Genomic DNA, 27,802 nt, shown 5'->3' with positions numbered 1-27,802 from the left:
GGCGCCGGCGCCGGCGGTGTGATGTGCTTTTTCTTTTGATGGTGTGCGCTCCCCTCGCCATTGGTCCCCCTGCCTCCCAGGTGTTCGCAGCGTCCGCGGAGTCCGCGCCAAAAACCACAACGCGCATTCGACCGCCACCGCGTCGCGACCCAGCATCCATCATGTGAGCCTTGCCCCCCCTTTCGCCCCCGCCCCGAACCAACGCCACTGGACGCGCAGGCGGACGCAAGCACGATGCGATTCCTTCGCCGGCGGGCTCGGTGTGTGACGAGCCCCCCATACCGTGCAGGAGCGCTGCTTGTTTGGCCCCGTTCGTAGCGTAGGCGTAGCGTAGTCCGCCCTTACCACCCACCTCCTTACTCCGGGTAACGGGTGCCGGCCAAGCCACGCCGGCGGGCCTGGTGTTGGGGTGCCGTGCCCCCGAGAAAGTGGGCTTGTCCACTACCACCTGCCACTACGATACCACCCAGCTGGCCGTCGGTGGCTATTCCCAGGGATCGAGAAGGACGGGCGACGGGAATGGAGGCCGTGCGCTGCTGGTTGCAGTTTTTTTTTGGATCACACCCACTCCCCCCCCGAGAGTTGCGCGGCGGCATTTGGGAAGGGGGGATGGGGGTGCAGTAGTGAGATTGTGTGGTGAGGCTTGCCTGGTCTTCGGGATCGTGGGATTCAAGGGGGATGGGGGATTAAGCTGCGCCAAGGGGGTGATGGCCCCCAATAATTTGTCACAAGAATTGAGCTGTGCGTCGGCAGGTGGGTGCCAAGTGATTTTTTGTCTCGAATGAGCTGTTTGCGGAGGTAGCTCCGGGGAGTGAGGCGCTCAGGGGTGACAGATGATGGGAGAGAGCTGCGGGAGGCAAGGTAGGTTTTCCGAAGTAGATAGGCTTGCGAAGGAAGTTTCCGAAGTAGATGGGTTTGCGATAGGCTTGTGAGGTTTGCGAGGCTTACGAGGCTTACAAGGTAGCTTTATCAGGTATGTTTGTTTGCTCAGAAGCTTTTTTTGCAAAGTTGAAAAATGTGCCAATCCAATTCATCGCTACTGCCTGCTTGCTCTGCTATCAAAAAAACATGCTCTGCTCTGCGCTGCTCTGCTCTGAAACGACACGAAGAATATACTGCTAACAAAAACCAAATCCTCCCCCCCATTCCTCCCCCGCGCCGCCATGCCCTCGTATATATCTTCCCCTTCTCAGACAGGCGCGCCCATGTATGTTCCTTTTCCCCCTTTCTACAAACCCCATCCAACGCAACCCGAAAGAGCCCTAAATAAAATAGTAAGGAATGGAAGCCCCGTTTATTTTTATGTAAAAAATCTCTTTTTTGTTTTGTTCCCGTCCCGCCTGTGCCCATTGTTGAAATCATCTCCGATGTTGAAATCGCGTGCGCACGTACATACATCATTCCCATCCCATTCGCCGTGTGTGGTCGCCAGCACAGGTCCTGCCTATGCCTTCCTCATACTCCTTCTCTCTCTGCTCTTTTTTCCTCAATAGCCAGGAGGCGCTCATCTAGTACGCCCCTGGCGGCTTCTGCAGCGCCGCCGGCAGTAGGTCCGCCGCGCCATTGACGACGCGGTCGGGTGCCAGACTCCCCTCGATGCGGCGCTGTGCGTCGGCGCGGTCTTTCTCGGAGATCTCGGCGTCGGGCTTGCGCATGTCGGGGGTGTGTTGGTCTTGTTGCGGGTGGTGGCCGATGGACATGCCGACGCGGACCTGGGGGGTTGTTAGTCTCTTCACTTGTATATAGTAAGGGGGTGAAGGGTGACATACCAGTGTCTCCAGCGCCCCGTTGGAATTATCCACGAGGTCGTCGTCGAAGCGCATTGCACCCGGCTCGAAGAGGACGAGCAGCGTGCTGCCGCCGAACTTGAAGTATCCCAGTTCCTCGGCACGCTTGACTGTCTCTCCCTGCTTGCGAGTGATGACTGTGCTGCCTACCATCATGGCACCGACGCAAATGACCATGACGCGGCCGTGAGCCACGGAGTCAATAGGCACGACGACGCGTACGTTCTCGCCGTAGACATCGAGTTGCGAGCGGATCGCCATGGGGTTGACGGTGTAGTACTCTCCCTCGATGGTCTTGGGTGTGCCCATCACTCCATCGACGGGGATATGGAAGCGATGGTAATCTTGGGGCGCCAGTCTAAAGATACCCAGCGCGCCATTGGTGTAGCGCTCCACGTCTTCGGGGTAAGCATTCCCCAAAAGACGCTTGATGGAGAATTCGCGCCCCTTGACCCAGATCTTGGTGGCGGTGTCCATCTGGTTGAAGACGACAGAGCGGCAGTCAGCCGGGGAGACAATGATGCGCGGGTTGTCGGGCGCGGAGCAGGGGCGCGCGTTGGGCTTGAGCTCGCGGTAGAAGAATTCGTTGAAGTTCTTGAAGTCTTCGATTGGGTAGAGCACCTCGGACATGTCGAGTTGATGGAAGGCGATGAACTTGGGGATCTCGTTCTTTGAAGCAGGGTCGTCGTATTTGACACCCTGCTTGACGCTGAGGCCACGCAGGAGCTTGCGAACTGGGAGATGTTAGCATTGTTGATAATCATTTAAGGGGTAATGTCCAATACATACTTCTCTTCTTCTCCATTTCCCTCGACTTGAGGCCTTTGTACAGCAGTCGAATCCCAAGTCGTACATATATACTCATCCGCTCTTCATTGATATGTCCAGTAATGCGGTCCTGCACAAGAATATTCGCCGAATTCGCACCAAGCTTATACCCACCGTACGAGATCTTAGTGATAACCTTGGAGTACCACTTCCGCTGGGCCTGGCTTGACGTGACAAAGCCCGCCATGACAATATTATTGACCTGTCGCCAATCCTGGCTTGCACAGGTAGCAATATGTGTGATAATATCGGCATCGGACCGCCTGTTAAGACGGGGCTGGTGACAAATAGGACACTCCTTAATCTCCACAACGTGCTCTTCATCTTTATCGTACAGATCGTACGAATTGCTGAATTCGCCCTCTTCAAGAGGTGTGCCGATCTCCGCGTTACTAAGCTCTGCTGCATCAGCCTCTTCTGAGAGCGTCGCCTCTGACTCTCCCTGCGTTACCGGCAATGACAGACTTGACGAGGCAGCGCTTCGGCCGAGGCGCTGTTGGATCTGTTCGCGAACCTTGTCGGTCGCGGATTGGCTCTGCTTGCTCTTCATTTCGAGTTGGTCCTCTAAGCAGATCACCGCCTCGTCGTAAGAGAGCATGCCCTCTTCATCATTTAGCATGTGAGGGAACCTCTTGAAGAACTTATCAATAGTTGACTCCTTAAGCGTCGAGCCAAGCGTATCAAGCATGGTGGTGAGCTCGACCTTGCTAATGCTGCCACTATCATCGACATCGTATTGCCTGAGCATCGAGCGCCAAAACTGTTGCCTCAGAGCCGTATATGGTAGGTATTTCGCCTTGAGGTGTAATTCCGGCTTGTGCTTTTCCTCCCACTTCTCCATGTTCTTGAGCTTGAGCGGGATGTGGAACGTATGTAGGTCAGGGTCTCCTCTCTCGTCGGTACTGTCGGTTTGCTCCAGGGTACTAGGTGGAATTGCTTCAGGAGTTAGGTTAGCTCCGACTTGAGGAATGCCTTCACCAGTCACGCTGCCTTGGGTCGAGGGTTTCGAGGACAACGGCGGTCTACCTTGCTTATTCAGGCTCTGTGACGAAGTCGACCTTGATAGAGCAATCTTGAACCTTGATTTGCTGGGCGCCTTTGGCACTGATCCAGAGTCCGGCAGATCCGGTAGGTCATAAAGTCCGGTGTCCGGGTCGGCCTTGGGGCCTGTGCTTGTGATATCTTGAATCGGTACGCTGGCCGCACATATGAAATCGTTGCCGGAGAGCTTGTCGCGGTCGACAACCGAGAAGGATATCGAGTATGCCTGTTCGTGTCGGAGAACCTGGAATATCATCTTTTCGTTAAAGACAGGGTTAAGCTTATGGCGGACCACTCGGGTTCTGTAAGTCTTCCTACCCAGCGACGCAACGACGAAGGGATCCATGTCAAATGAGGTCCTTGTCACGTTCCGTTCCGGGGGCAGGTCAGTAACGCCCGAGATTTCCAAGAATATGATCCCAGTCACACTGCTCGCTCCAACAAACTCGTATAGCTGGTGTGCTTTCCTTTTCTTCAGCCCTCTTATCCTCTTCCGCCTCCTCTTCTTCTCCACCGTTTCCGGCTTCGAAGGGTCGTCAACCTCGTCGACCTCGTCGGCCGAGCCGCTTCGCTCTTCATCTTCGTCGTCGTCATCCTCGTCACCCGTAGGGCTGGCATCATCACTGCCTGACTTGGTGGTTGTAAGGTTATCGTTTTCGATCCCAGCAATAGCCCAGAATTTCTCCATGACCTGGGGTGGTGAAGCCCCGGGGGTCGACGAGTCGTATAGCTTGAATTGAAGTTGTACCTCCCCGGAGATATTGCTATCTTTCTTCTCCTTCCTCCTACTGCCACCCCTTTTGCTCTTCAGCGGATACCACTGCGCCTCTTGTGAAACCTTGCCATTAGCAAATATATCCTCCAATGCCACCTCAAACTCCCCCATATAGTCCTTCCCGAACCTATCCTTGTCCCAGCACACAACGTCGAGCAGGAGGTCCTTGATGCTGGAGACAGGCATGTCGCACAGGTGGTTCCATTCGGGGTTGAGAGTCTTCGGCACATACTGCGTCGTATCTCTAGTATCGCCCAGCGAGATGACCAGGAACTGTAAATAAGTCCGTCAGCTTCGTGTCCTGCCATCGTGGCCATCTCCACGGAGCTATCACTTACCGGATCAGAAGTACCGTTCTTGTCCTTGGCGGCGAGATTCTTGCCCTGGAAAGCCAATATTGTCAGTTCCTTGGCTCCTCCAACCCCCAAAACGCCAACCCTCGACAAGACGGACATACCCTCAATACCACGATCCTCAGCATGAGGCCATTGGCCGGACCTCCGGCGGGACTGGCATCGCGTTTGCCGTGCATGTTTGATTTCTGGGACGCGGCGGGAGCACAGGTGCTGTTGGCGACGGAGCTGTTGTTGCTGTTGGTGTTTGGGGTTGCTGTTCCTGAACCTGAACCTCCTCCGCCAGTATATGATTTCAGGCGAGAGGGGATGATGCGAACCATTGCTATCGATTTAAGTATTCTTGGCCCCTCATAAAAGGCCAAGGTACTACACAGTGGCTCTACCCGCCGATCTTGAATTGGGGGAGGGTGGTAGGGAGAGCTGACGTTGAGCGTGTGAGCTATTTGCGCATTGGCAGTTGGGGAAGAGGGTGTGATTGGCGGCCTGGGGAAGGGCCGGCTTAGGTGGTGGGGGGTGAATGGTGGTAGTGCACCGTTACTCGACTTATGGTGGGTGGTAGGTGGGTGGTAGTGGGTGGTAGGTGGGTGGAAGCGGTTGGTAGTGGGTGGCAGTGGTTAGTAGTGGTGGTGGATGTTGGTCGGTGCTCTGGTCGGCGGTACTCTAGAGTTCCACATACACTAATAAATTGCTCTACTAATAAATCGCTCTACTACTTCAACTACTACATACCACAGTGGGTAACGGCGATGTGGGGATTTGCAACCGTGACCTGTTCAGACCTAATTTTGCCCTATTCTGGCTCTATTTGCGATTATCTCAGCGGCGGGACCTGGAGGTAGACTGGTCGTGGACTGGTCGTTGACTCGGCCATGATGACGAGTACACTTGGCTCCGCGGGTTGCACGGCAGCGATGTCTTCCACTCAGCCTGTGAAGGGTATATACCACTTTGGAAAGAGTATAGTCTAGACCAGCACTACTGAAATGGTACTGTTCTAGTAGTAACAAGCTTCAATAGAGGCGATGAAGCGACGGAGCGACGGACGCCATGGATGCCATGGATATTCACGATCTGGAGCTCTCAGATAAATTTTTACCCCGCAATCGACATCATTGAAGGTATAGAAAATCCTCTATCTACAGGCTTCATCTTCCCACAGTACATCTATTAACAATACCACAATATTTATATATTCAAAACCCCCATAATCATTTCTAACAAATACTAACAACTCCACAGACCCCCTCCTCCATCTCACATACCCCCACGCCTCACAAAAGCTGAAGGACCACCAGTACCACAACATGACAGACACCCCTCTCACGCACTGCACTGCACTGTCTGCAGCTCAGTCTCAGCCCAGCCCGCCGCATACGTCCAAACGCGCCGCTCCCACCACACCACCACACCACCCTGCCGCAGGGCTAGCCGAAGATTGGCCCATGGGTATAGCTTCCCTCCCGCTCCAATGGCGTTTCCTAGTGAAGATGTGGCACAAGGAGGTAAATCTACATGTGACGGGGGCCGGCCATTCATGCGTCTTATTCACATATATTCCCCTCCGTCGGCTAGGCCGTGGTTGCGGGTGTCACGGTGATGCGTCAGTGTCCCCGCGGCGGCGGCGAGATGACAGGAATCGTAATATCGATGTGGGGGGGTAATACTAAAAGCAATATCGACGTGGAGGTGAGTGAGATATTAAGATGCATCCCGTTCCGGCATTACAGCGCGGGCTTTCCCGCAATATCAGGTTTGTGATGGTAAATACATCTCATTCCGGATATCACTCCAACGGGTGTAGTCGGCTATATGCACTTAACTCCATCCAAGGTGTACCGCGAGAGAAGATATTATACCGCGCATGACGATATCCCTCGTACTATTTCAACCTGCCCAGAGTTGCTAGACCTCCTTCCTAGCCGCCAAGGATGCTCAGCCTTATCCGTTGCGCGTCCGTCCCGCGTTGGGTTCGTCGTGAGATTTGGGTTTCAATGCATGTAGACAGGCAAGCGGCATTCGCGCATGTGCGTGTAGCACAGCCATCCGAGTGAGACAGTTCTTTGGGTCATCATCCCGTTCTTTGCCTAGTTGAGTAGTGGAGGAATTGTAGGGAGAGTAAGTTGAAAAACTTGGTTAGTGGTAAAGTAATGGTATAGGCAGGCCTCTCACATGCATTCCGAGAACTATAGAGTCTCACAATACAGTATAACTACACAGCAATTATAATATAATATATTGATATCTAGACATCGCCCAAAGCAAACAGCCACGCTAACGACGCCCACCCCCAGTCTATCCCTCTCCCAATCACCTCGTAACCGACTGCTGGCTGGAGACTCTCCTCCAGAAGTTCGCACGCGGGTTAAACCTCGCCGGCTTCCCCTTTCCACCCGTCTTCTTCACATCATCCTCCGTAATACTCTCAATCTCCCTCTGCACATCCGCAAACGTATCAAACCCGATATACGGAATCTTGTGCTCAACACAGTACTCCTCGAGCCTCAGCCCCTTGCGCGCGAACAGCACGTCCGCCTCGCGCGCAGCGGGCAGATCTGAGACACCATCGCCGATGAAGACAATCAGCGGCAGCTCGTCGGTAGACGCAGCCGTCTTAGCCGACTCGCGGTACTCGGTAATAGAGCGCGCCTTATCATGCCCCAGCTCCGTATCATGGCGCCAGATCGGCTTCCACTCCGACCCATCCTCTGCAATCTCCGCATCATTCGCCACGATCTTGATATGCGACGACTCCTCCTCTCCGAGGAACTTATCCAGGACCGCGCGGAGCACGGGTTTCAGGCCGGCGGAGATGACGTAGAAGGGGATGCTGTTGGCGAGGCAGTATTTGTGGAATTCGCGGAAGTCGGGGTCCATCTCGAGCTTCTCCTCCATGATCTCGAAGCCGTCCTCGAAGGGCACGTTGAGGGAACTCCACATCTCCTCCGAGACGTCGCGGAAGGAGCGCTCGCCGGATTTGATTTGCTCGTCCAGGATGGCGCGCTGTTCGCTGCCGCAGCCGTGGCTGTCGAAGAGGATGTGCCCGGTGTCTTGCATGAATATCGTGCCGTCGAAGTCTGGGGAGCTGTTAGCTGCTATACCCACCACACGCACTATGCACATGGGGGCAAATCATACCTGAGAAGCAAATCACCTTCCGCTTCTTGCTGGCGGCATCAGTTTGTGTAGGTTGATAGCTCGTTCTGGGGACGGAGAGATCCTCATTCTCGCCCTCAACCGGTGGCGTCAGAGCAGAAGGCATCGTGTGCATTGGCGGGGTATAATATGGACTCTGCCGGTAAATCTCTCTATTTCCTCTTGTATATGTCCTCCTTGTCAACAAACAGTTGCCGTGGACAGAACGTTCTCAAAAAAAATCTTTCGATTTAGGGGTGCAGTTTGAGGAGGGGTTGTCGTGGCTCACCCCTAGCTTATATCATAGACCATGAGACAATCTTCCGTCACCGCCCGCCAAAAGGCCATTTTTTTTACCAAGTCAGGCACACGTCTGGATTCAGCGCTTCATTGGCCCATAGCGAGAGGGTTCCAGTCGGATACCGTTAGTGGGTCCACCCATTGGAGTCTCCACGACGATAACGAGGATGGGCTTCGGTCATGGAGAGGCGGTAAGCTGCATGTCCATGTCCATGTGAGTACTCTCGCCTTGCATCGTCGTGGCTTTCTGCATTCGATGACGACAAAGGGTTTGTTTTTGAGGAAACACGGGAGGACTGATAAGGTATAACGGCCCTGAGATATCGTGAGCTCACATCACACAGGCGGCGCGGGGTCGGCCGGACGGTTAATCAAATCCAACTGGAAGCACGGGATTCACGGAACCAGAACGATCTTCTGGGGCCGGTATGTGTGTGGTGCACAGCCGCATGCCCTGATATGGGCAAAACAGTAGCTTTGCATTGGCATTCAATAGAATTGCATTGCTGATTCGCATGGGCAAAAAAAAAGGAGGGGCAACCGTGGGGAACATATAAAATGTCTGACGTCATGATTGTTGATAGTGGTGTGGCGATGGTGGGTGATGGTTTGTAGTTGTGTGGTAAATCAATACTGGCCGCCAAGGGACCGGCCGGATCTAAGTGCCGTTCCGTTAGCACTAATAATCCCTTGTTGGTCTCGACCGCTCACACACCGAACTTCAGCAGGGGTTCACGGGTTCATGGGTTCACAGATTCGCAGGTTGTCCATACGCATTTCATAGAGTTAAGCGTGATGCTCCTATCTTAAGAAATCCGAGAATATCATATAGTTGTCTCGTAGCATTAGATCATAGCCACCGGCGATTCTTTGATTGCTAGATCTCAGGACCCTGCGATTCTCCACCAAGTCGTGTTGGTCCTCTATCTTGTTCTGAGCAATTGACTGATATATGCCAGCTACAGGTCACCCTGCGACGACAAGTCGTATGTCGCATCGATGCATTTCGATTCATCAAACCCATATTCAGCTTTTCGAATATTAACGAGGTAGTCTCCAGCATAACCCCTAATGAGGTCTTTGATTTTGGGCTCAGAGTTGTCAGCGATAGCGTTGACGAGGTTGGCCGAGAAAGCCCAGAGCAGCGACAATTTAACGCGGATAAACCTGCATTTCCTGGTGGCCTCAATCGTAGGTCTCTTGACAATCAACTCATCGTGTAGAGCCTTGGACACAGTCACTAAATCTTGAAAGATCAACTTGATGTCGGCAACACCAGCCTTACTGAGGGCTCCAGATGCCTTAACCTCCTTTTCACTCTTTTGTAAATTCTTGGGGGCAGTGTCGACAGCTTCAATAAATTCATAGTTGTCGTCATCGTACTTATGGATTGCCTTCTCAGCAACATCAAGATCAGTCCAGGTTGTTTTGAGAACAGTTTTGAAGGTGTGGTCGTCGCGCTTCTCAAGGGCATCGGTAACCGGATGCGAGAAGACTGTAGCAGCAAAGCTAGGCATGCGAGAGTGATAACTGAAAACCTCATCTTGAATGGCGACTGAAAGGTTTTGATATGAGATCTCTGGGACTGAAAGGCAACTGTCGAGTTTTTATCTACAGAGGAGCACGAGAACGGGACAGAGGAATCATATGTGGTGTCGTATGTATTGGCCTCAGCTCTGTACTAGTCACAAATTTCTCACATTATCTCTAGTCTGGGCGCGAATAGGCGAGTCCTGGGCCACGGGCGGCCTTTCAATAACCCTTCAAGAGACGACCTGCATGCATATGCGGGGGACTTCCTCATGGAATAGGACGCTTTTAATTAACTGGATAATTCATTGATTTCTATTGCACCGTGACGCCAGTTTTCCGATTTCATTCCCATCATGCCCCAACCTTGGCCGCGAACTTAGACGCTGCCTTATCAAAGAGGTCGCTCTTCTCTTCTACTCCCTTAATATATGGGTGTTCGGGGTCTAGCTTTTGCAAGCTCCTAATAAACGAGTTAACGACTTGGACTTCAGCACGGGGGGCAGATTATTAACTTACTGCACGTATTCGCTGCGGTCTTTCCCAGACAGAATCGACAGGACGGCCATGTTCGCGATCACATCGGCGTTCTCGGGGAATTGCTTGATTGCCTGGCTCAGTGCGGCCTCGGCCTCCTCGAAGCGTCCCAGGTGGATCTCGGAAACGGCTTGTGATAGCAGGGCCAGCGTTGCTGCTCCTGAAGGGGCTTGTGCGATCTCCTCGAAGACGTAGAATGCTTCCTGATACTTCTCTCCGCCCTATTCGATGTATCAGTTAACTTTCTTGAATCTCCTGAACCAGCACCGCCGGATTATCAAATACGTACCACCCTCAGTGCAACCCACGACTCCGCGATATTGATCAACAAGTTATCTTGCGCCCACTTCTTCGCCGCAAGCACCTCCTTAAGAGCCAAATCGGTGCGGTTCTGCTGTAAATGTATCTGCACAATAAGCGCAACAGCCTCCACTATCCATAACATCAGCATTGTAAACGTAACCCCCAAAAGCATAATAACCCACAATTTCCCTGATGCTGCGACAGCAACGCCAGCGCCTCCTCCGTCTTCCCCTCACTCTGCAGCACCGACCCCGCCAGCAGCTGCACCGTCGCATTATCCGGGTTGCTCTCCACGAGCTCCTCCGCCGCCTTCAGCGCATCCTTTGTCTTTCCCACCGCATGCTCAGCATACGCCTTCACAGCGCTATACTCCGGACCGCTCTCCGCATCCTTGATCTCCTCGAGGGCCTCCTTTGCTTCTCCCAGGGCGACTTTGGCGCGGAGGGCGAGGATGTGGGCCGGGACTTTGTTTTCGGGGGACAGGGAGGCGGTGTCGTAGTCGACAACTTCTTGGAAGCGGCCGGCGGCGAAGTGGTCGCGCAGGTCGACGAGCTCGACTTCGGAGGAGAAGGGATCCATTGTTGCGGTATGTTTGTGGTGGTTGAGGGGGGTTTGGAATGATACGTGTTGACTGCGTTGATGGCGGGTGCGGGAGTTGCCGAGAGGGTTAGGAGAGGTCGGGGATTATTAGTGGTGCCGGCCATCATAGCTCGTGGATGGACTTCAACGTCAGTCGATAAGAGCCAATTGTTCTCAACTATGTGAATATGAGCACGCTAGAATTGAAATACACGATGATGTGTATATACTTTTAAAAGACAGGGAAGGTTTAGGTATTGTCTCGAACTATATCAAGTTCTTTCCATCGTTCCTTCCCTCCTGGGTTCCAGACGATCGTTCTTGCCCTCCTGAGTTACTGACCATCGTTCTTGCCCTCCCGAGTTATTAACATCGTTCTTGACCTCCTGAATTACTGACCATCGTGCTTGCCCTTCCGAGTTTTTGACATTTTTGACCATCCTCGACAGTTCTCTCTCAGTATAGGTCCTATACAAGCCTCGCCCGAACTCTGAAGCTGATATCAAAAGCTATTTGTACAGTAGGTAGGTATGAATTTCAATTCCTTGTTTCCTCATTTTTGAATTCCGACCCAAGAAATCCTCGGACACCGTCCCAATACTTCCGGACATTGAGCTCTGAGCGATACTCTGTAGACTGCCGACTGGCATCTGCAGCTGTTTCTTTCTGGAGCCTCTTGAACAAAAGAGCTGACAGATACTCATCAATCTCATTGTGTAAAGTCTTCATCATCTCGCCCTTTCCATAAAACTGTCTCCAGCTCTCCAACTTTGCAGCTTCATAATCATGCACAACCCCATTCGAGATTTGGCGTTGGTTCGATTGAAGTCCTTCACTCGACGGCTTTCTTTGGATGCGCAAAGCCAGCGGTTTTGGAACAAACTGTGGAAACTCATATACATGTGTCTCATTTTCGTCATCGGGAAATTCATAGGTTGGAGCGTTTGTAGGCCACAAAATGCCACGGTTTTCAAGTTCTTCTCGGTTGTGGATGATGCGCATATATTTCTTGGCATGGAGCTCCTCTTGTTGATGGACGAGGCGTGCATATTTCTTTGCCAGGAGCTCTGCTGTCCTTTCTGCTTTGGTTTTAATAACAATGTCAGATTCCGAATCCAAGCTAGGGAGGCTTTCCACAGAGTGAATACTTTCTTCAATCTCCTGTGATGTGCTCCGAGTGTTTGGATCTGATTCTCGCTCTGGCTCTCGCTTTGGCTTTGGCTCTGGCTCTTTGTCGACTTTTGGAACTGCATACACACTGGCTTTAAAAGTTTCTAGCGCCTGATGTATCTTCTCGTTGTCCGGAAGTTTCTCGGTTTTTGGAAGCTCTTTTCTCTTAATCTTTTCAGGAGAATATATCGCCGCAAACTTAGAAGTACTAGGTGGCGGATAACTCTTCTTGGTGTGCTCATAAGGATGGCTAGAGAATCCTGGAGGAAAAAGTGATGTCGCTGTTGCTGGAGGAGTTTCTGGTACCCGTCGATGTGGTCTGTAGTTTGAATGCCGATCGCCAGAGGGCGTAACCGGAGGGCGCAGTGTAGTTTCGAAAGCTTCTTGTGGTTGGTCTTCGTTTGAATTCCAGAAGGAGGAGAACTCTTCGGAAAATGGTGATTTGGGTTCTGATTCTGGGGACAAAAATGGCGACGGTGACCTCGATGCTTCTGGGGTCCAGCTGGCTTTGTCTTTGCCTGCCTTGTTTCGCCCGCCGCCAGCTTTCTTTTTCAACTTTCCGAGGAATCGGTCCATTGTGAGGTCTGAGAAAAAATGATGTTGGAAGAGTGATCCGTGGTGGTGATGGATGGCTGGTCTTTGTAACGAAGGCAATAAAATATATCTCGAGGTTGTAGTGATTCACTTGACGCCTATAATTTCATTAATTGGGTGTTGCTGGTTGTAATGGAGTTTCCCCATTATCAGAATCATACTGGTTACATGTTATCATCACATTATTATCACTTCGATTTCAGAAATTCATATAGTAGGATATTTATGTACTTATACCACTAGCACCCTGAAGTGAATGTGAATAACAGAAATATTCATCTCTCTATATTATTGTATTAGCTCACTGAAATGATTCAGGTCTAGAGGTTATTCAACTATCGTTACGAAATTAAGACGCCATAAATATTTAGTCAAGTTTTTATCATTATTTATTATAAACTCAAGAATTAAAATGATGTATTAACCACGACAAATTCTAATTTGAAGTAAACTTATTATTCCATGAGTAAACAAGACCGAAGAAATCGCCTCCACGGCTAATATTTTATAAATATATTCCATCGCCCATCAACACAATTTATAGCTTTCGAATCCCACAAGCCAGTCTCCCCCCCCAGCTCGAGATTCCCAGCTGCCACCCGTGACAGAGAAAACAATGTGCCCAGTACCCCACCTCCAAACTCCCATAATATATCCCATTATACATAGACGCCAATCTTCATTAAATCCAAAAAGAGCTCACATCACAATTGCACCCACCACAGCAATTACCGCCCCAAACACCACCCCCGCAATCCAAACCTCTTTCCTCCCACCATCATCAAATGAACACCCATCAGGCCCAACCCCCGGGCGAACAGGAGTATGATACCCGCAATGGACGTAGTCATTACTGAAAGTGCTACACCACCAAAGTCAGCATATCATGGTTTATCAAACATCACGACATCTTTCTCTCCACCCCGCCTCCCAACCCTCACAGGCCACCAAAACACACCACCACCAGACCCGACAGTACTAAAAACAGAACAGGGAATTCTAACACACAAGACCAATAAGTAACAATATACCACCTCTGCACCTTCCCATCCACCCCCGTCGGCTCCGGCACAAACTCCGTGACTGTCTGTCTCGGCTCTGAGTCCAGAGGCGCTCCCTCCCACGGCTCGTCCCCCCCATCATCTCCGCAATGGTGTTCGCTTGGGTAAGCGCTATCATAGGGAGTTTGGTGAGGGAATCTGGAGGAGAGGGTTGGTGTAAGGTAGAGGAGTGTTGTGGTTGCGGGGGTATCTGCTGGGGCGGCGAGGGCGAGTGGGAGGGTGGTGAGGAGGGTGAGGATGAGGGAGGAGGGAAGGGAGGGCCACATTGTGATAGTCTGAGGGTGAGATGACCTCCCCAAGGGAGTTGGGATTTGGAATTTGGGAAGCGTGGTGAGGGACTTCGAGCGTGGGTATGCGATTCTGATCGAGGCTTAAAACTGTGCTTTCCACGACCCGAACTGTAGTAACTCGTCGATTCCAACAGCTACAGCAAGAAAGCTCTGATAGCGAAGAAGAAGAAGAAGAAGCGTCATGAACAACAGAAGAAGAAATACCAAACCTCCAACCAAGAAAACCAAAAACACCTACATGAACCCAAACCTCGTCTCTGAACCACCTTTCACCCCCCCCCCCCCCCAAACCTCACTCAGTCGTACAACCCGTAACAGATCCCTCGACATCTTTATTTCGTTCGACCCTGCCGCCTAAAATCCGAAACGACGTGTCTTCAAGCACACAACCGATTGAACTCGCGGTTGTCGTCACAGCATGCGCACCCATGTCCGCCAAGACCTGTCAAATGCAAACGCCACACTGCGCGATGTCAAACCATTATCGCCGAAATCCCAGCTAGGGTAGCGTAACATATAATACTTGGGATTAAGTAGACTTATGGAACTCCTGCCATACCCACGCCCCCTTCATAAAAAGACAAACACCCAGAGACGCCTCGCCATGCGCGGGGTATCGCATACTCTCAGCTCATCCCATCATTAACCCCCCCCCCCTTTCACTTCCCCGCACCCTCCCCCACCCCCCCCAAAATCAAACTCTCCAACTCCCACGGACTCAACGTACTCCTCCTCCTACTCGCCCTCCCCCCCATCCTGCTACTCGCCTTCCTCTTCCTCGGCGCCTCCTCCTCCACCATCTCCCCACCCCCCTTCACCGGCTCCCTCTCCCTCTCCCCCTCCTCTCCACTCCTCCTCGGCGGCGCCAAATTCGTCGCCGCAGCCGCAGAACTCAACTTCGCCGCCTTCAACTTCGCCCTCACACGCGCCGCATCCGCCTCCCGCTCCGTCGCCGCCAATTTCGCCGCTATACTCGCCATCGTGAGCGGGCTCTCCTGCGCCATCGCCGAAGCCGGCCTCGGAAGTCTCGAAGCGCCCGTTAATTTCAGTGGTGTGGAAGCAGCAGCAGAAGCTTGGCGGGCTGATGTCTCGGTCGTCGTCGGTGGTGGTGCGTCGTGGCGCGATGTTTTGAGGAGGGAGATCTCGTCGGATGACGGGACGGGATCGGTGGAGGAACGATCCATTTGTGCGAAGTCCCAGGTGTTTTCCTCGACGATGGTTGTGAATTCGCTTTTGCGCCTGTGGTTGGGGTCGGGGATTGGGCGGAGGGGCGAGAGTTGTGGTGGTGGGCCGGGGGAGGATGAGGGAGCCATTTCTGGCTCTGGTTGTTGTCTTTCGACGACTTGCTCTTTGCGTGGTGCTGGTGCGCGGCGTGAGGTGCTGATGTCTGAGCTACTATCGGTTCTTGGTTTCGAAACACGCGAGGTAGAGCTTGGAGGGGCTTGAGGGTCGAGTTTGCGCTTCTTCTTGTTATCTTCTTGTGTGTTGAGGCTGCTGCTGAGCTCGGTTCGCGCTTCGCGCCCGCTTCGTTTCGGTCTTTGGTCTGTGATCTCAGCTTCCACAGGCTTTGCTGCTTGCACGGATGGCGCCGTTATTTGGGGTGTCGGCTCCACAACGAAGTCTTCAGGCTCCTCTTCAAATGAGCTGGCATCGCTCATCTCATCCAAGTCTGGCGTTATATCCTCTCCACCCGGAACCTGCGAGTCGTCCATGGCATCGATATCAGCCTGCGTATCGCCCTCTTCATAGCCATCTTCCAAGTCCTGGGTATTCTGGTCCTTGCCGCTCAAGTCCTTAACCGGGCTCAGCTCCAACCCAGCCTTCAGCTCCTCCAGATTAACAGTCTGCCCACTCGTCGCCATCCTCTTCCTCCACCCATCCATCATCCTCACCGCATCCCTCCACCTCGACTCCATCCTCTCCCAGCCCTCTCTCAGCCGAATTATCTCATCCTCGCGCACCTCCACCTCCTCAAGTGGCACGAAACTCGGATTCGTCAACAGCGTCCGGAGATGCTCAATCACCGAATCAATCTCCGCCGCCACATTCTCATAACTATCATCAACACTAATCACCAACTCCCCTCCCCTCCCCCCTTCTTCCTCCCCCTCCCACCCCGAAAGCGCCTTCAAACTCTCCACCGTCGTCCTAAGCAACATCCCCAAATTCTCGCTCTCCTCACTCAACCCCTTCGCCAGCTCCGTCAAAAACTCATTCGTCTCCTGCCTCAAATCATAATCACTCTCCCCCACCCCCACCAGCGCCCCTTCCCCCCCCTCCCCCCCCACCCCCGCCACTATCGTAACAGTCGCAACACCCACCGCCTTCCCGCTCCCCCTCGCCCTCCCCCCCTCCCCAACATGTTTCTTTAACCCCTCAATAACCCTCTCCCTCTTCCTCACCTCGTTCGCGCACTGCGCCCTCGCCTGCCCAACAAGCACGCGCATCCTGCCCATCTCCTCGCGCAGTCCCCTCGCCGCGCCTTCCGCGCCGCGTAGTTGCGCTTTTAGTGCCCGCTCGGTCGCTTCGGAGAGGCTGAGTTTGCGTTGGGTTTCGGCGTGCTTGGTTTGGAGGCGGGTGAGGTCGGTGGTTTGGCGGAGGGAGTCGGCGCGGAGGGTGCGGAGGGTGTTGGAGAGGGTTTCGCGCTGGGTTGCGTCGCGCTGGGGGTTTGGTTAGTTATTTGATTCTGGGTGAAGTGGGTGGGTGAGAAAGGGAAATAAGGGAGGAGGAACGCACGTCTCGTCGCAGGATTAAATCATTTACTACCCCCATAATCCTTCCCATCGTCCCCTCCGAGCCTCCTTCCCCTTGCTCGGGGTGCGCGAAATCGAGGTTCTGCCCATTCTTCAGTAGGCCGCGCGATAAGAGCAAGTTGTTGATGTACACCGACGCGGTGCGCAGGTTATCCGACTCCATGGCCGCGGTTTGCCCACTCCCGGGTATCGTCGGCGCTGAGCTGGTGTCGTAGTGGTGGGCGTCTAGATGTTATATATCATTCTTTATTCAATCTGTAGTGGCGGATTGCTGGTGGCGTGCGCGGAAATTCTGCGAATTGTTCGTGGTCGTGAAGTTTAGTAGGGGTTTCGCGACGGGATGGCAACCAGGTAAACAAATGGTTTTGTTGCAGGGGTGTGGTTTTCGAAAGGCCAAGAGCGTTGGACCCCTCAGGTTATCTGTCACGCACGTTGGAGAAAGAGGGGATGTTTGAGAGGGATTGCAACAGATATCTTCGCGCATTTTATACTTAAGAGCAGCTATGGCTTTTACTTATGAGCACGGCAAGCAAGGGCTACCAAAGACATGTGCGCAATGGTACTACCATGGCCATCTATGTACACCCGTTCCAATTTACCTATTTTACACCGCAAAAGCCATATTTGTGACTCTTTCTCCATGACAAAACTACTAAAACAGTGCGCAAAGCAAGGCATTGGACAGCCAACTCATTTAAACCCAGGACATATTTCAAATATTTCATCGATTCATTATTCTTTTAGTTACAAAAAAAGCCCCATCTGCTCTCAAACTCCATATCAAATAGGGTATTATAGGACCATTGCAAACAGCGCCGCAAGAGACATGGCAGCAGCACCGAATGCACCAAACACCTCACCCCCAATCGCCGACGCAGCACCCGTCGACGTCTCCGCCGCGGCACTCGAAGTCTTCGATGCGTCGCTTCCGCTGGTAGATGATGCCTCGCTTCCGCTGGTAGATGATGCCTCGCTTCCGCCGGTAGACGATGGTGAGGAGCCAGTGGTGGAGGCGCCGGAGGAGGCAGCGCCGCCCACGACGGTGGCAGTGAGACCAGTTGCGTTTGTGCACGCTGATGGGATGGAGGCAGCGACGCCCGTTACGAAGTTGACGGGAGCACACTAAATCCAGTTAGCTAAAGATCCCAATGGAACGGGAGGAGCAAGGGACAGCTTACCTGAAAGAGGTCGCCATCAGCGGCATGCTGAACAGCCTGAACGAATCCCTTCTGTCCAGCAAACGAGTCTGGCAGCTTGAGGTTCTGCTCGCAGTAGGCACCGAGGCCAGTCTGCTCGATCTCAGGAAGGATGTTGACCCATCCGCCGCCGGCCGTTGCGTTGGTGGTGGCGCGGAAGTACCAATTGGACTTTGGGTGGGTGGTCTTGACAGCGATGAAGTCGCCGCCGATGTGGAAGTCGGTGGTCTTGACGAGGGAGGGCTCGAAGCCGCCGCAGGGACCGGTGCCTTCCGTGTCGTCGTTGAAGCCGAGGGTGGTGGGGTAGTTGAGGTTGAAGTGGCCGTTGACCTGTGCGACGCCTACGGCGAGGCCGAGGAGGACTACGTTGGCGTTGAGCATTGTGATGGGAGGTGCTGTGCTGTGCTGTGTTGATCCTTGATTGAACGCGTGCGTGCGATGTGGATTGAGGTGCGAGGCTGAGGGGGTGGAGGGGGAGTTTGTCTTGGAATATTATGAGGCTGTGGATGATCAATAAGCGGCTGGGCGGCAGGTCGGTCTTTAAAGGAGGGTCTCCTTGGGGATGAGCAAGTTTAATGGGTTTAATGGACCCTAGATGGCTGGGGGGGGGTTGGGGACGGAAGGGGCTTGCGGTAACCTTGTGGGTTTGGATTGAACGGGTTGACCGGACTGAGCGGCACCAACGACGACACGAACTGACACCAACCAACGCCAACGAACATGTTGCTGAGACGGTATGGGGTAGATTATAGTATGCAGGAGTACATGATATCCATTAGTAAATCACTAGTAAAGTAAGGTATCACGACACAGGTGGATGGCGAATTGGCGCCAGTAACAAACGGTTTGCTGTAGAAAAAGAGGCGAGGCGGCGGGATGATTGAAGGATCGTCGCTGACTATATTATAGCTTCCCTTAGCCACTGCCGCAACCAGTACAGAGCTCATTCTTACTAAAACCCACGTATAAATTGGACAACACTCCACCAAAGTAAACAAACGCACTCAAATACACTCCAACCCTTCATCCGAAGTCATAAAACACACTCAACTGCGCGTATTCGAGCATCATTCCAGTATTAACCAGCTCATCCCTTTCCCTCTGGCAAATTCCTCGATGTGAGAAGCTGTGAGCACGTTGTTTTGAGCCTAGCGCCACTGAGCCAAACCGAGTGACTTTGAGCACTTTCTGATTGGCTACACGCACGACCGACAACCCTTGAACTGACTCCAGACGCCCACATGGCGGGAATACTACTGTGCTAAAGAGTGCTAGGCGTGCAAAACCATGTCAAGGCACGAGTTAATAGTGCCAGATCACGGATGTTGAGGGGGATGACGCGGGGGCGATAAGACGGTGGTTATGTCTCAGGGAAATTCATACTTTGAAGGTGTTGTCGCGTACTTGACTTTTTTGTAAATCGTTTGCCTTGTCGTGGATTGAGCGTGCTGTCGCCAAAAAGAGGCCTCATAGACGAACACAACTGATATTGATACATACAACCTTGGGAGGACAGTCAATAAAGCCGACCGTGTTGGTCGCAACACCCACGCCAAAATGGGGATGGATATGAATATGGGGATGGGCATGGACATGAGCTCCGACAGCGCCGCCTTTGTCGACACGAACTCGTCCATGGCGCGCAGCTACTGGTATATCATCGCCGCCGTCCTAGGATTCACAGCTCTTCTCCGCATCTTCCAGATCGCAGAGACACGCACAAGGTTCGTTGCCCCCGCTCACACTCCCTCTGTTGCTGCCAGAACCATAAAGGCAACATTAAGAATCGCCATCTAACTATCACCCACAGACTCCGCCTCGCAAAACTCCGCGCCGTCGAACACCCCACCCAACCTCGCAACGCCCTCGCCCAAGCCCTCGCAACAGGCAGCGCCATCCTCCGCGAAATCGCCGGCCCAAAATACCACATCAACAACCGCTGGGCATCATGGCTGAGCCCGCCCTCCCTGGGCCGCAGCCTCATCATCGTCATCTACATGGCCGTCATCCTCTACATGCTCCTATGGCACTCCATCACCTTCGACGCGTACTACTACGAAAAGATTGCTTTCCGCGCGGCGTGGGTGTCGGTCACGCAGGTGCCGTTTGTGTATCTGCTGGCGTCGAAAGCGAGTCTCATTGGCTTGTTGTCGGGGAGCTCGCATGAGAGGATTAATTGGCTTCATAGATGGGTGTCGAGGACTCTGCTTGTGACGGTTACTGTCCACGGCGGTTTCTTCTACGTTGAGTGGTACAGGGCTGATTTGGTGGAGGTGGAGCTGCAGATGATGACGATGGTGAAATATGGAATTGGGGCATGGGCGGTTCTGGCGTGGACATTCCTCACCTCCCTAACGCCAATCCGGAGCTTCTCCTATGAGCTGTTCGTTCTCCAGCATATTGCGGCGGCAGCGGTGTTTTTATGGCTCCTGTGGATGCACGTCCCGTCCTACGCGCAATACAACATTTGGTTTGCGATCGCAGCACTCGTGTTCGACAAGCTAGCCATGTACGCCTGGACGGCCTGGACGAACGCCCCTGCGTCTGGGAAGACGGGAAGCGGACTATCGAAGTTCATCGGACACCGTGCGGAGATCAGAGCTGTGAATGATGAGATGACGGAAGTCATCGTCCACGATGTACAGTTTAAATGGGCTGCTGGTCAGCACATCTACCTCCGCATCCCCTCTATTGGACCTCTGGAAGCACACCCCTTCACCATCGCCAGCGCCTGCCCCGACACCTCCAGCGCGTCTTCGATACAGCTTCTCATCGAGAAGAGGGGGGGGTTCACAAAGCGCCTTCACGCGGCTGCTACGAAGCAACAAAAGAATGGCGTCACAGCAATCATCACCGGACCCCTCGGCCGACCACCAACCTGGGCCGCCTTTGAGACTTTAATCCTAATATCCGCTTCAACGGGGATTACATTCACCCTCCCCATCCTCGAAAGCATAGTCAACAACACAGACGGCCTAACCTGCGTCCGCCGCATCGAGATGCTGCACGTAGTCCGCAAACGCGATTCAACAGACTGCTACATCGAGCGGATTAAAACCGCCATCACGGCCGCGGAACGCGCTGGTATCGCGCTGACTGTTCGGATCGCTGTGACGTGTGGGACTTCGACAGGGACGAAGAGTTGTTGTGGATCGAATTGCCAGTGTCATAATTTTGAGATGGCGCCGAATCTCGCTGTTGAAGTGTCTAACACCACCGCCGCAGCAGCAGGAGCAGCAAGCCAAAAATCCGATATCGAAAAGGGGATAATCCCCATCGAGACCAAACCCATCACCGAAACCTCCTCCCTCTCCATCACCCCCAGCACAGAGAAGGGCGACATCACCTCAACCATTATCTCCCGCCCCTCGTCCTCCGCGCGCACCAACTCCGAAACTACGTCGTTAAAACCAACAAATCGGCAGATCATATACTCCTCCTCCCGCCCCGACGTAGGGTCGTTCATAAGGAGACCCGTGGAGGCGACGGCGGGGGAGACGCAAGTTGCTGTTTGTGGAGGGAAGAGCATCGTGGCTTGTGTGAGGAATCATGTTGCTGCGTTGTCGGATGAGAGGGGCGTGCATAAGGGGACGGGGGCGCAGGGGATTGCGTTGTTTACGGAGCATTATTGTTTTTAGAAGAGGGGGGAGGGGGGATGATTATGATGACTGATGAATTGGGAATGGTTTTTTTGGGGGGAAGATACTGTATACTGCACTGCATATACTGCACCGGAGAAAATGGGATGGCGTTGAAAGGATTGGAATGGATGGATATGGATATGGCATACCCCTGAATGGAATCGATGGAATGTAGGCAGATACTATAGTTTTACTTACTGCCTTTCCCGGACCTCCATCTGGCATAATATCCAATGGAGGTCCGGTAAACCCGGTGAAAAAACTATCATACACATCATGTACAATGCAGATATTTTACAAAGAAAACCTTCTTTATTACTACACCCATCACTAACGAGATATGTGGCTTAAATCGCATCCAGAAAGAGGGGCGCGCGGCGATGCAAGATATAGGTACACTGCACTGTACTGTACATACCCTTTAACACGTCATGTGCTGCCAGCACGCTCGCTGCTGACTGACGCTTGGCTGCCTGAGCGCGGAGGAGAGAGGGAGGGAGGGAAGGGGATCATAGCGCTTAGCTTAGCTTAGCTCTCATGTCGGCGTGTTGGTGACGATTGATTACCCCATATGGTAGTAGTGGTCTGGGTTGTATGCATGGTGCTGTGGGTTATGGAGGGTAATTCTGCAGCAGCAGCCGGAGCAGTTATTCCTAATTATGGAAATCGCCGTGTAGGAGCTCAGGAGTGTAGGAGCTGGATCACTCCGTGGATGTATGTAAGCAGACAGACAAAGCAAGCATTTTGTTGATCAAGGGAAAGTCAAGTGTCTCACCGCGGGTAGATTACTCGACTTTTTTGTTGTTGTGGCATGTGGCCGCAGGCGCGGGTGGCGGAATGAACAAACGCGATGCGAATGTCTCAGTGAGCCTGACGACGCTGGTTCAGAGTCAGAGTCAGTCAGCCGGATTTTATGGCAAATAGATGGTGAGTAAACAAAAAAGTGTTGACAACGCATGCTGCTTGTGGACGGTGTGAGGTGTGATATGTGCTCTAAGCCTGACGCAATGTAGTAGACTTGTAACCTGTAACTACACTTATGTAGGAGAGGAGTGTTTAGATGTAACTTTACACGTGGTAGAGAGCACAACTTTTACTTCACTAGATTCATAGAGAGATGGATTGACGGCGGATTTGAGCTTACCACGGCAATTGAAGAATTCCCTCCTTCCCTCCCCCTCGCTCCACCTAAACTTGCCGGCCGGTGCCATGGGGAGTGGGTGTCTGTCTGTCTTGGGGCCTCTTTTTTTTCCTTCACTTTCTCTTTTTGTCGAATTATGCTATGCTAGATTATGCCATGGCTGCTTATGGGCTGGACCGGCTTTGTTTGTATTGGGCTGCGGGCGGCGGTAGAGCGGAATGGGGAATGCCTTTTCCTTAGCGCCGTGTGTTGTTTAATCCCTACAGTGCGGTGCGCATCAACCACTTTTAATATAGTAAGTAGTACTAGGATTACTTGGGTAGTAGAGTAGAGTACTAGGTAGGATAGTAGGGTAGTAGAGTAGTATAGTAGTAGTATAGTAGTAATAGTACTAAACTGATGTGAACCTGAGCTCCGAGGGTGAAAAAAAGGGCCAGAAATATGCCAATATTAATACAAACGCCCTGCAAATAACATCGACTCCTCTCCTAATCAAGCTCTGGTCACCTTTTTCTTTGCGGACAACAACACCTCTCCCCCCCCGCCCCCTTCACCCCCCGAGAACAACGAAACATTTCTTCAATTCTTACCATCTTAATTTTATTCGAAAAGGAAACTTCAAGCCAGCTACTCTTGTTTGTTTGGGTTACCTCTTTTCTTCATCTACTTTACGCTCCTTTCAATCGGTTTTCATTCACCAAGGGTTCCCTGAATCGTCCCACCGAGTACACACACTCCACTACTACCACCACTGCGTCAATCCCGCGTTCCACAGACCACTTCTCGAAATCCCCAACCACCACCACCACAACGACCCCAATCCCCTTCCCGAACAGCACCACCCAAACATCCCCCACCACCCTCACGCAAACGCGAACAAAGTCGAAAAACGACACACCTCCCAACAAAGGACACAACCTCACAAATTCACAAGAAAGAACCTACAGACACGCATGTGCGGTGCGTAAGGGAGGGCAGCTCCACGCGCGACGTGAAGGGACGACGACGATACCCACTACACAATGGCGTCACCTTTGCCAGACAAGACTAAGCCGCGGCCGGAGAAGGGGATGATTCTTTTGGTTATTCGTAAGTGAACTCCGTCCGTGGTGATTCATACATGGCCACCCGACTCTCAGCGCGCAGACAGGGAGGGAGGAAGGTGTGCGCAGAGGTGGCAAGATGCGACGATGGCTGTGTGGCGATCCGCACATTTGTTGTCCCCCTCGCGACTGGGGGTTATTTGTTATCCTAGCTAACCCACTATTTACACAGACGACTTCATCGCGCGCGGCTCCGATGAATTGACACTCACGCGCGGCGACCGCGTCGAATTGGTCGAGCGAGATGATGATTTTGGGGATGGATGGTATCTCGGGAAACATCTCACGAACGGCGCGACCGGGCTCTTCCCTGAGGGTGAGAAAACCCCTTCTTAATCTCGACTCTGCGACGGCGACTAACAGGGGATTTTATTGTAGTTTATACCAAGATAGCGCCACAGGGTCCGCCGGTTGTTACGCAGATGCCGCCGGTGGCTGCGGCGGTGACCCCTACACCCGTGCTGGCACCGGAACAGACGACGCCTACTGCTGAGACGCCGGCACCTGCACCTCTTGCTGCGGCGGCACCGGCGCCGGTGGTGCTCGATACGAGGAATTCGGTGCCGGTGGAGGAGGCGACGAAGACGACGCAGTTGGAGAGACATATTAGTGCATCGCAGGTCTTGGATGCCGGACCGCCATCACCATCACCGTTGAACACGCCGCAGTCTGCTAGCCAGACATACGCCACCGAGGAGACGTTACCAACAGTCGTCGAGCCGATTTCAGCAGTACCGAAGAGCGTTATCTCGTCTGCGGTTTTGCCGGGGCTGGGCCAGGATAGCAGCCCAGTCATGAGCGAGACGCTGAGTGTGATCCAGGAGCACATTTCGAATATGAGCACGCCTCGGAACAGCGGTGGGGGGATTGCAGAGAGGAGGGGAACGAATGACTCGGGGAGCGAGTATAGTAGTCATATTGACAGGAGGGCGTCGTATATTAATGGGTCGGAGACGGATGAGGAGGAGGCGAGGGAGTTTAATCGTGCGGAGGTTAGCAAGTGGACTGCTGCGCAGGTTGCTGAGCATCTTGCGGCTGCGGGGGTGGAGCAGGCGCATTGCGATGTGTTTCGTGATCAGGAGATCTCGGGAGATGTGCTGCTGGGGATGGATCAGAGTACGATTTTCTTGAAGGAGTTTGAGTTGGGGCCGGTGGGGAGACGGTTGAAGACGTGGCAGAAGATTAAGGCGCTGCAGGATGAGGTTCATGGGGTTATGACGCCTTCAGGGTCGAGACGTGTGCCGTCTATCTATGGGAGTGAGATGGGTTCGGATGGTGGAGGGACTAGGAGTCAGTACTACAGCGGAACCACGCGGTACTCCTCGCAAAGACAAACTGGACGCCTGAGTTCGATGGGCCAGACTTCAATTTATCCCGAGGACCAACAAAGACCGGCGCTTGGGCAGAGTCGTCCGTCTGCGGCGTCTATCCGAGAATTTAATCACTCCCGCCGACACTCATCAATCGATTCCCCCACGCTGCTCAACCAAGCAGCAAAGTCCCCAGACGGCCCGCAAGTGACAACACCAACCATGGCATCATCAGGCCACAAAAAGCTCCCCTCCTTCGACCGCAACTGGACCATGGGCGACCAACCCCCCTCCGCCGGCATGCGTCCCGCCTCCCAAGCCGGCGTGCACCCAGCAGCCAGCGACGAGGCCTTCCCCGCCATCACCAGCACGACCCCCTACGAGTTCGACCGGGGCTACTTCTCCGGCACGGAAGCCGAGGGCCGGACGAAGAACGTGCTGCGCAAGCGGACGGGGTCGCACTCGCGACAGTCGAGCTATACGGATGAGCAGAGGCTGAGGAGCGCTACTACTGTTAATAGGCATTCGAGGTTTGGGAGTATCGATTCGTTGCAGCAGCCGCATTTGTCGCCGGCGGGGCAGAAGTATTATGGTGTTGCTGGGGCGAGGAGGACGCCGTCTGTGGGGTCGATTCGTCCTGCGCCGCCGCCGAAGGATACGCCGTCGCCTATGGTCACGAAGCTGGATGGTATTCCACTAGCTGGTACCTCGAAGACTGCATCTGGTGGTAGGGCGGCGGATTGGTTCAATGCAGCAGCGGGGCGTGGAAGTGGTTTCAGAGCCATTTCCGATGCGGTAACTGGGAAGGAGAGAGCGAGAAATGGTGTTGATCAGCAGCTTGTCTCGCCGACGGATTCAAACCGCTCCCCATCACGAACCGGGTCAAGCACACCCTCCGGCGGACCAAGTTTCGACCTAGACTCCTCCAACACATCAAAGAGCACCATCCTCTCCGCCGCCGCGCGCTCAAACCGCAAGAAGGGGAAGAAAGAAACAAGCGCCTACACGCGCGGCCTCCAGAACATCTCCCCCAAAGAAGCGATGGAGAACTGCGACTACAGCGGCTGGATGAAGAAGAAGAGCACAAACATCATGACGACTTGGAAACCCCGTCTCTTCATCCTCAAGGGTCGCAGGCTATCGTACTACTACTCCGAGAACGACACAGAGGAGAAGGGACTCATCGATATCTCTTTCCATCGCGTCTTACCCGCTGATAACGATAGATTGACGGGACTGCACGCTACTATCACTGGTGCGATATCCGGCCCGAATAGTCCACAGGGCGCACAAACACCCACTACCGCCGAAACGGACGCCGCAGCCGAAGCAGGGAAGGGATTGAAAACAGAGGCGGACTCAATGTTCATCTTCAAACTCATGCCCCCCCGCACTGGCCTCTCTCGCGCCGTAACCTTCACCAAGCCAACAGTTCACTACTTCGCCGTCCCTAATATCGCGCAGGGACGCCTCTGGATGGCGGCCCTGATGAAGGCGACGATCGATAGGGATGATACAACCCCGATTACGACGACGTATCAGCAGAAGACGATTAGTCTTGCCAAGGCGAGGGCGATGAGACATAGGCCGCCGGCGTTGATGGGGTTGGAGGAGGGGGAGGAGAGGGGCGCGGGGGAGGGGGAGGGGGGGTTGAATATTAGGGGGGTGGGGCTTGAGGAGGGGGAGGAGGGGGGTGATGAGGAGGATGGAGGGGTGGGGGTGGCGGTTGGGGGGGAGGATAGTCCGGTTGGGGAGGAGGGGAAGATGCCTTTGACTGCCTAGGTTGAGGTGTCTGTGGGGAGGTGGTTTGTGTGTGGCGCCATATGGATCATATGGATATGGATCATATGGATGCACCACCAGACTGCGGAGGGGGGGTTGTATGTGGGGGCTTTGATATGGATGCCGAGATCTGGGGTGATGCAATTTTCTCTGATATTTTTGCATAAAGGGTTCAATTATTCTAATTTAGATACATTTGGGAAAACTGGGGAGGATGGCGGGGGGGGGTATATTTTTCGGACAAGATGTTTGGGGTTTTGGGAGCCAGCTGATACCAATAGATTGAGGGAAGGGGACGGGGCGGGAGCTTTGGGGTTTGGGATTGCGATGGGGATGGAATGGGGATGATGGGATAAGATACAGATGAAGTAGTTTTATGAAATGAACCCTGAGACGCCATGGAAAAGAAGATGATTTCTGGTGGAATTGGGGGGGGGGTGGGTGGTATATAGTTATATAGTAGATCGGCGGCGGTAACAAGAATGCGAGTTAAAAAACAAAATAATCATACAAGGCAGTTACGATCATGCGTGACTACTTCCTAACCACTCCCATTATTCGTCCATCCCCCACTATCCCCATCATCCCCATCT

The 27,802-nt window shown here is 53.3% G+C and overlaps 9 protein-coding genes across 9 annotated transcripts; 2 read left to right on the top strand and 7 right to left on the bottom strand.

The window, feature by feature from the left end:
* Positions 1 to 1,035: 1,035 nt before the first annotated feature.
* On the bottom strand, positions 1,036 to 5,402 carry VE01_02224 (uncharacterized protein). Its single transcript, XM_018271735.2, has 5 exons — positions 4,889 to 5,402; positions 4,770 to 4,814; positions 2,577 to 4,704; positions 1,770 to 2,521; positions 1,036 to 1,712 (listed from the first exon to the last, which is right to left on the bottom strand). Exons 1-5 carry the CDS (start codon positions 5,105 to 5,107, stop codon positions 1,509 to 1,511), a joined length of 3,348 nt encoding a protein of 1,115 aa, XP_018133369.1. The 5' UTR covers positions 5,108 to 5,402; the 3' UTR covers positions 1,036 to 1,508.
* Positions 5,403 to 7,004: 1,602 nt separating this feature from the next.
* On the bottom strand, positions 7,005 to 8,808 carry VE01_02223 (uncharacterized protein). The gene is made up of 3 exons (XM_018271734.2): positions 8,585 to 8,808; positions 7,923 to 8,534; positions 7,005 to 7,861 (listed from the first exon to the last, which is right to left on the bottom strand). Exons 2-3 carry the CDS (start codon positions 8,053 to 8,055, stop codon positions 7,095 to 7,097), a joined length of 900 nt encoding a protein of 299 aa, XP_018133370.2. The 5' UTR covers positions 8,056 to 8,534; positions 8,585 to 8,808; the 3' UTR covers positions 7,005 to 7,094.
* Positions 8,809 to 9,078: 270 nt separating this feature from the next.
* On the bottom strand, positions 9,079 to 9,872 carry VE01_02222 (uncharacterized protein). Its single transcript, XM_018271733.2, has one exon. It carries the CDS (start codon positions 9,734 to 9,736, stop codon positions 9,179 to 9,181), a length of 558 nt encoding a protein of 185 aa, XP_018133371.1. The 5' UTR covers positions 9,737 to 9,872; the 3' UTR covers positions 9,079 to 9,178.
* Position 9,873: 1 nt separating this feature from the next.
* VE01_02221 (uncharacterized protein) lies at positions 9,874 to 11,236 on the bottom strand. Its single transcript, XM_018271732.2, has 4 exons — positions 10,772 to 11,236; positions 10,576 to 10,718; positions 10,269 to 10,507; positions 9,874 to 10,212 (listed from the first exon to the last, which is right to left on the bottom strand). The coding sequence occupies exons 1-4, from the start codon at positions 11,166 to 11,168 to the stop codon at positions 10,104 to 10,106; spliced, it is 888 nt and encodes a 295-aa protein (XP_018133372.1). The 5' UTR covers positions 11,169 to 11,236; the 3' UTR covers positions 9,874 to 10,103.
* Positions 11,237 to 11,633: 397 nt separating this feature from the next.
* VE01_02220 (uncharacterized protein) lies at positions 11,634 to 12,914 on the bottom strand (the record flags this gene model as incomplete). Its single annotated transcript, XM_018271731.2, has 1 exon — positions 11,634 to 12,914. One exon carries the CDS (start codon positions 12,912 to 12,914, stop codon positions 11,706 to 11,708), a length of 1,209 nt encoding a protein of 402 aa, XP_018133373.1. The 3' UTR covers positions 11,634 to 11,705.
* Positions 12,915 to 14,942: 2,028 nt separating this feature from the next.
* Positions 14,943 to 17,446, bottom strand: VE01_02219 (uncharacterized protein; the record flags this gene model as incomplete). Its single annotated transcript, XM_018271730.2, has 2 exons — positions 17,020 to 17,446; positions 14,943 to 16,943 (listed from the first exon to the last, which is right to left on the bottom strand). Exons 1-2 carry the CDS (start codon positions 17,197 to 17,199, stop codon positions 14,943 to 14,945), a joined length of 2,181 nt encoding a protein of 726 aa, XP_018133545.1. The 5' UTR covers positions 17,200 to 17,446.
* Positions 17,447 to 17,736: 290 nt separating this feature from the next.
* On the bottom strand, positions 17,737 to 19,070 carry VE01_02218 (uncharacterized protein). The gene is made up of 3 exons (XM_018271729.2): positions 18,870 to 19,070; positions 18,215 to 18,732; positions 17,737 to 18,158 (listed from the first exon to the last, which is right to left on the bottom strand). Exons 2-3 carry the CDS (start codon positions 18,611 to 18,613, stop codon positions 17,829 to 17,831), a joined length of 729 nt encoding a protein of 242 aa, XP_018133534.1. The 5' UTR covers positions 18,614 to 18,732; positions 18,870 to 19,070; the 3' UTR covers positions 17,737 to 17,828.
* A 383-nt stretch (positions 19,071 to 19,453) lies between these two features.
* Positions 19,454 to 22,345, top strand: VE01_02217 (uncharacterized protein). The gene is made up of 2 exons (XM_018271728.2): positions 19,454 to 19,956; positions 20,043 to 22,345. Exons 1-2 carry the CDS (start codon positions 19,790 to 19,792, stop codon positions 21,868 to 21,870), a joined length of 1,995 nt encoding a protein of 664 aa, XP_018133466.1. The 5' UTR covers positions 19,454 to 19,789; the 3' UTR covers positions 21,871 to 22,345.
* Positions 22,346 to 23,560: 1,215 nt separating this feature from the next.
* On the top strand, positions 23,561 to 27,498 carry BOI2 (polar growth protein). Its single transcript, XM_018271727.2, has 3 exons — positions 23,561 to 24,103; positions 24,290 to 24,433; positions 24,496 to 27,498. Exons 1-3 carry the CDS (start codon positions 24,037 to 24,039, stop codon positions 27,207 to 27,209), a joined length of 2,925 nt encoding a protein of 974 aa, XP_018133465.1. The 5' UTR covers positions 23,561 to 24,036; the 3' UTR covers positions 27,210 to 27,498.
* Positions 27,499 to 27,802: the final 304 nt, after the last annotated feature.

This window comes from Pseudogymnoascus verrucosus (assembly GCF_001662655.1).
Source record: "Pseudogymnoascus verrucosus strain UAMH 10579 unplaced genomic scaffold scaffold_6, whole genome shotgun sequence".
Taxonomy (NCBI): Eukaryota; Fungi; Ascomycota; class Leotiomycetes; order Thelebolales; family Thelebolaceae; genus Pseudogymnoascus; species Pseudogymnoascus verrucosus.
The sequence above is the reverse complement of the archived record's forward strand: the minus strand, read 5'-3'. Positions and strand labels throughout refer to the sequence as shown.

Excerpts from the sequence above, each read along its gene's own strand:
- VE01_02224 (XM_018271735.2), bottom strand. The coding sequence starts at position 5,107 with ATGGTTCGCATCATCCCCTCTCGCCTGAAATCATATACTGGCGGAGGA. Across the intron at positions 4,815-4,888 it reads TGAGGATCGTGGTATTGAGG|GGCAAGAATCTCGCCGCCAA; the intron begins GTATGTCCGTCT and ends TTGGCTTTCCAG. Across the intron at positions 2,522-2,576 it reads GGAAATGGAGAAGAAGAGAA|TTCGCAAGCTCCTGCGTGGC; the intron begins GTATGTATTGGA and ends AACATCTCCCAG.
- VE01_02223 (XM_018271734.2), bottom strand. The coding sequence starts at position 8,055 with ATGCACACGATGCCTTCTGCTCTGACGCCACCGGTTGAGGGCGAGAAT. Across the intron at positions 7,862-7,922 it reads GAAGGTGATTTGCTTCTCAG|ACTTCGACGGCACGATATTC; the intron begins GTATGATTTGCC and ends ACAGCTCCCCAG.
- VE01_02222 (XM_018271733.2), bottom strand. The coding sequence starts at position 9,736 with ATGCCTAGCTTTGCTGCTACAGTCTTCTCGCATCCGGTTACCGATGCC.
- VE01_02221 (XM_018271732.2), bottom strand. The coding sequence starts at position 11,168 with ATGGATCCCTTCTCCTCCGAAGTCGAGCTCGTCGACCTGCGCGACCAC. Across the intron at positions 10,719-10,771 it reads GTCGCAGCATCAGGGAAATT|TGGAGGCTGTTGCGCTTATT; the intron begins GTGGGTTATTAT and ends TGTTATGGATAG. Across the intron at positions 10,213-10,268 it reads GACCGCAGCGAATACGTGCA|GAGCTTGCAAAAGCTAGACC; the intron begins GTAAGTTAATAA and ends CTCGTTTATTAG.
- VE01_02218 (XM_018271729.2), bottom strand. The coding sequence starts at position 18,613 with ATGCTCAACGCCAACGTAGTCCTCCTCGGCCTCGCCGTAGGCGTCGCA. Across the intron at positions 18,159-18,214 it reads CTGATGGCGACCTCTTTCAG|TGTGCTCCCGTCAACTTCGT; the intron begins GTAAGCTGTCCC and ends AACTGGATTTAG.
- VE01_02217 (XM_018271728.2), top strand. The coding sequence starts at position 19,790 with ATGGGGATGGATATGAATATGGGGATGGGCATGGACATGAGCTCCGAC. Across the intron at positions 19,957-20,042 it reads ATCGCAGAGACACGCACAAG|ACTCCGCCTCGCAAAACTCC; the intron begins GTTCGTTGCCCC and ends TATCACCCACAG.
- BOI2 (XM_018271727.2), top strand. The coding sequence starts at position 24,037 with ATGGCGTCACCTTTGCCAGACAAGACTAAGCCGCGGCCGGAGAAGGGG. Across the intron at positions 24,104-24,289 it reads GATGATTCTTTTGGTTATTC|ACGACTTCATCGCGCGCGGC; the intron begins GTAAGTGAACTC and ends CTATTTACACAG. Across the intron at positions 24,434-24,495 it reads GACCGGGCTCTTCCCTGAGG|TTTATACCAAGATAGCGCCA; the intron begins GTGAGAAAACCC and ends ATTTTATTGTAG.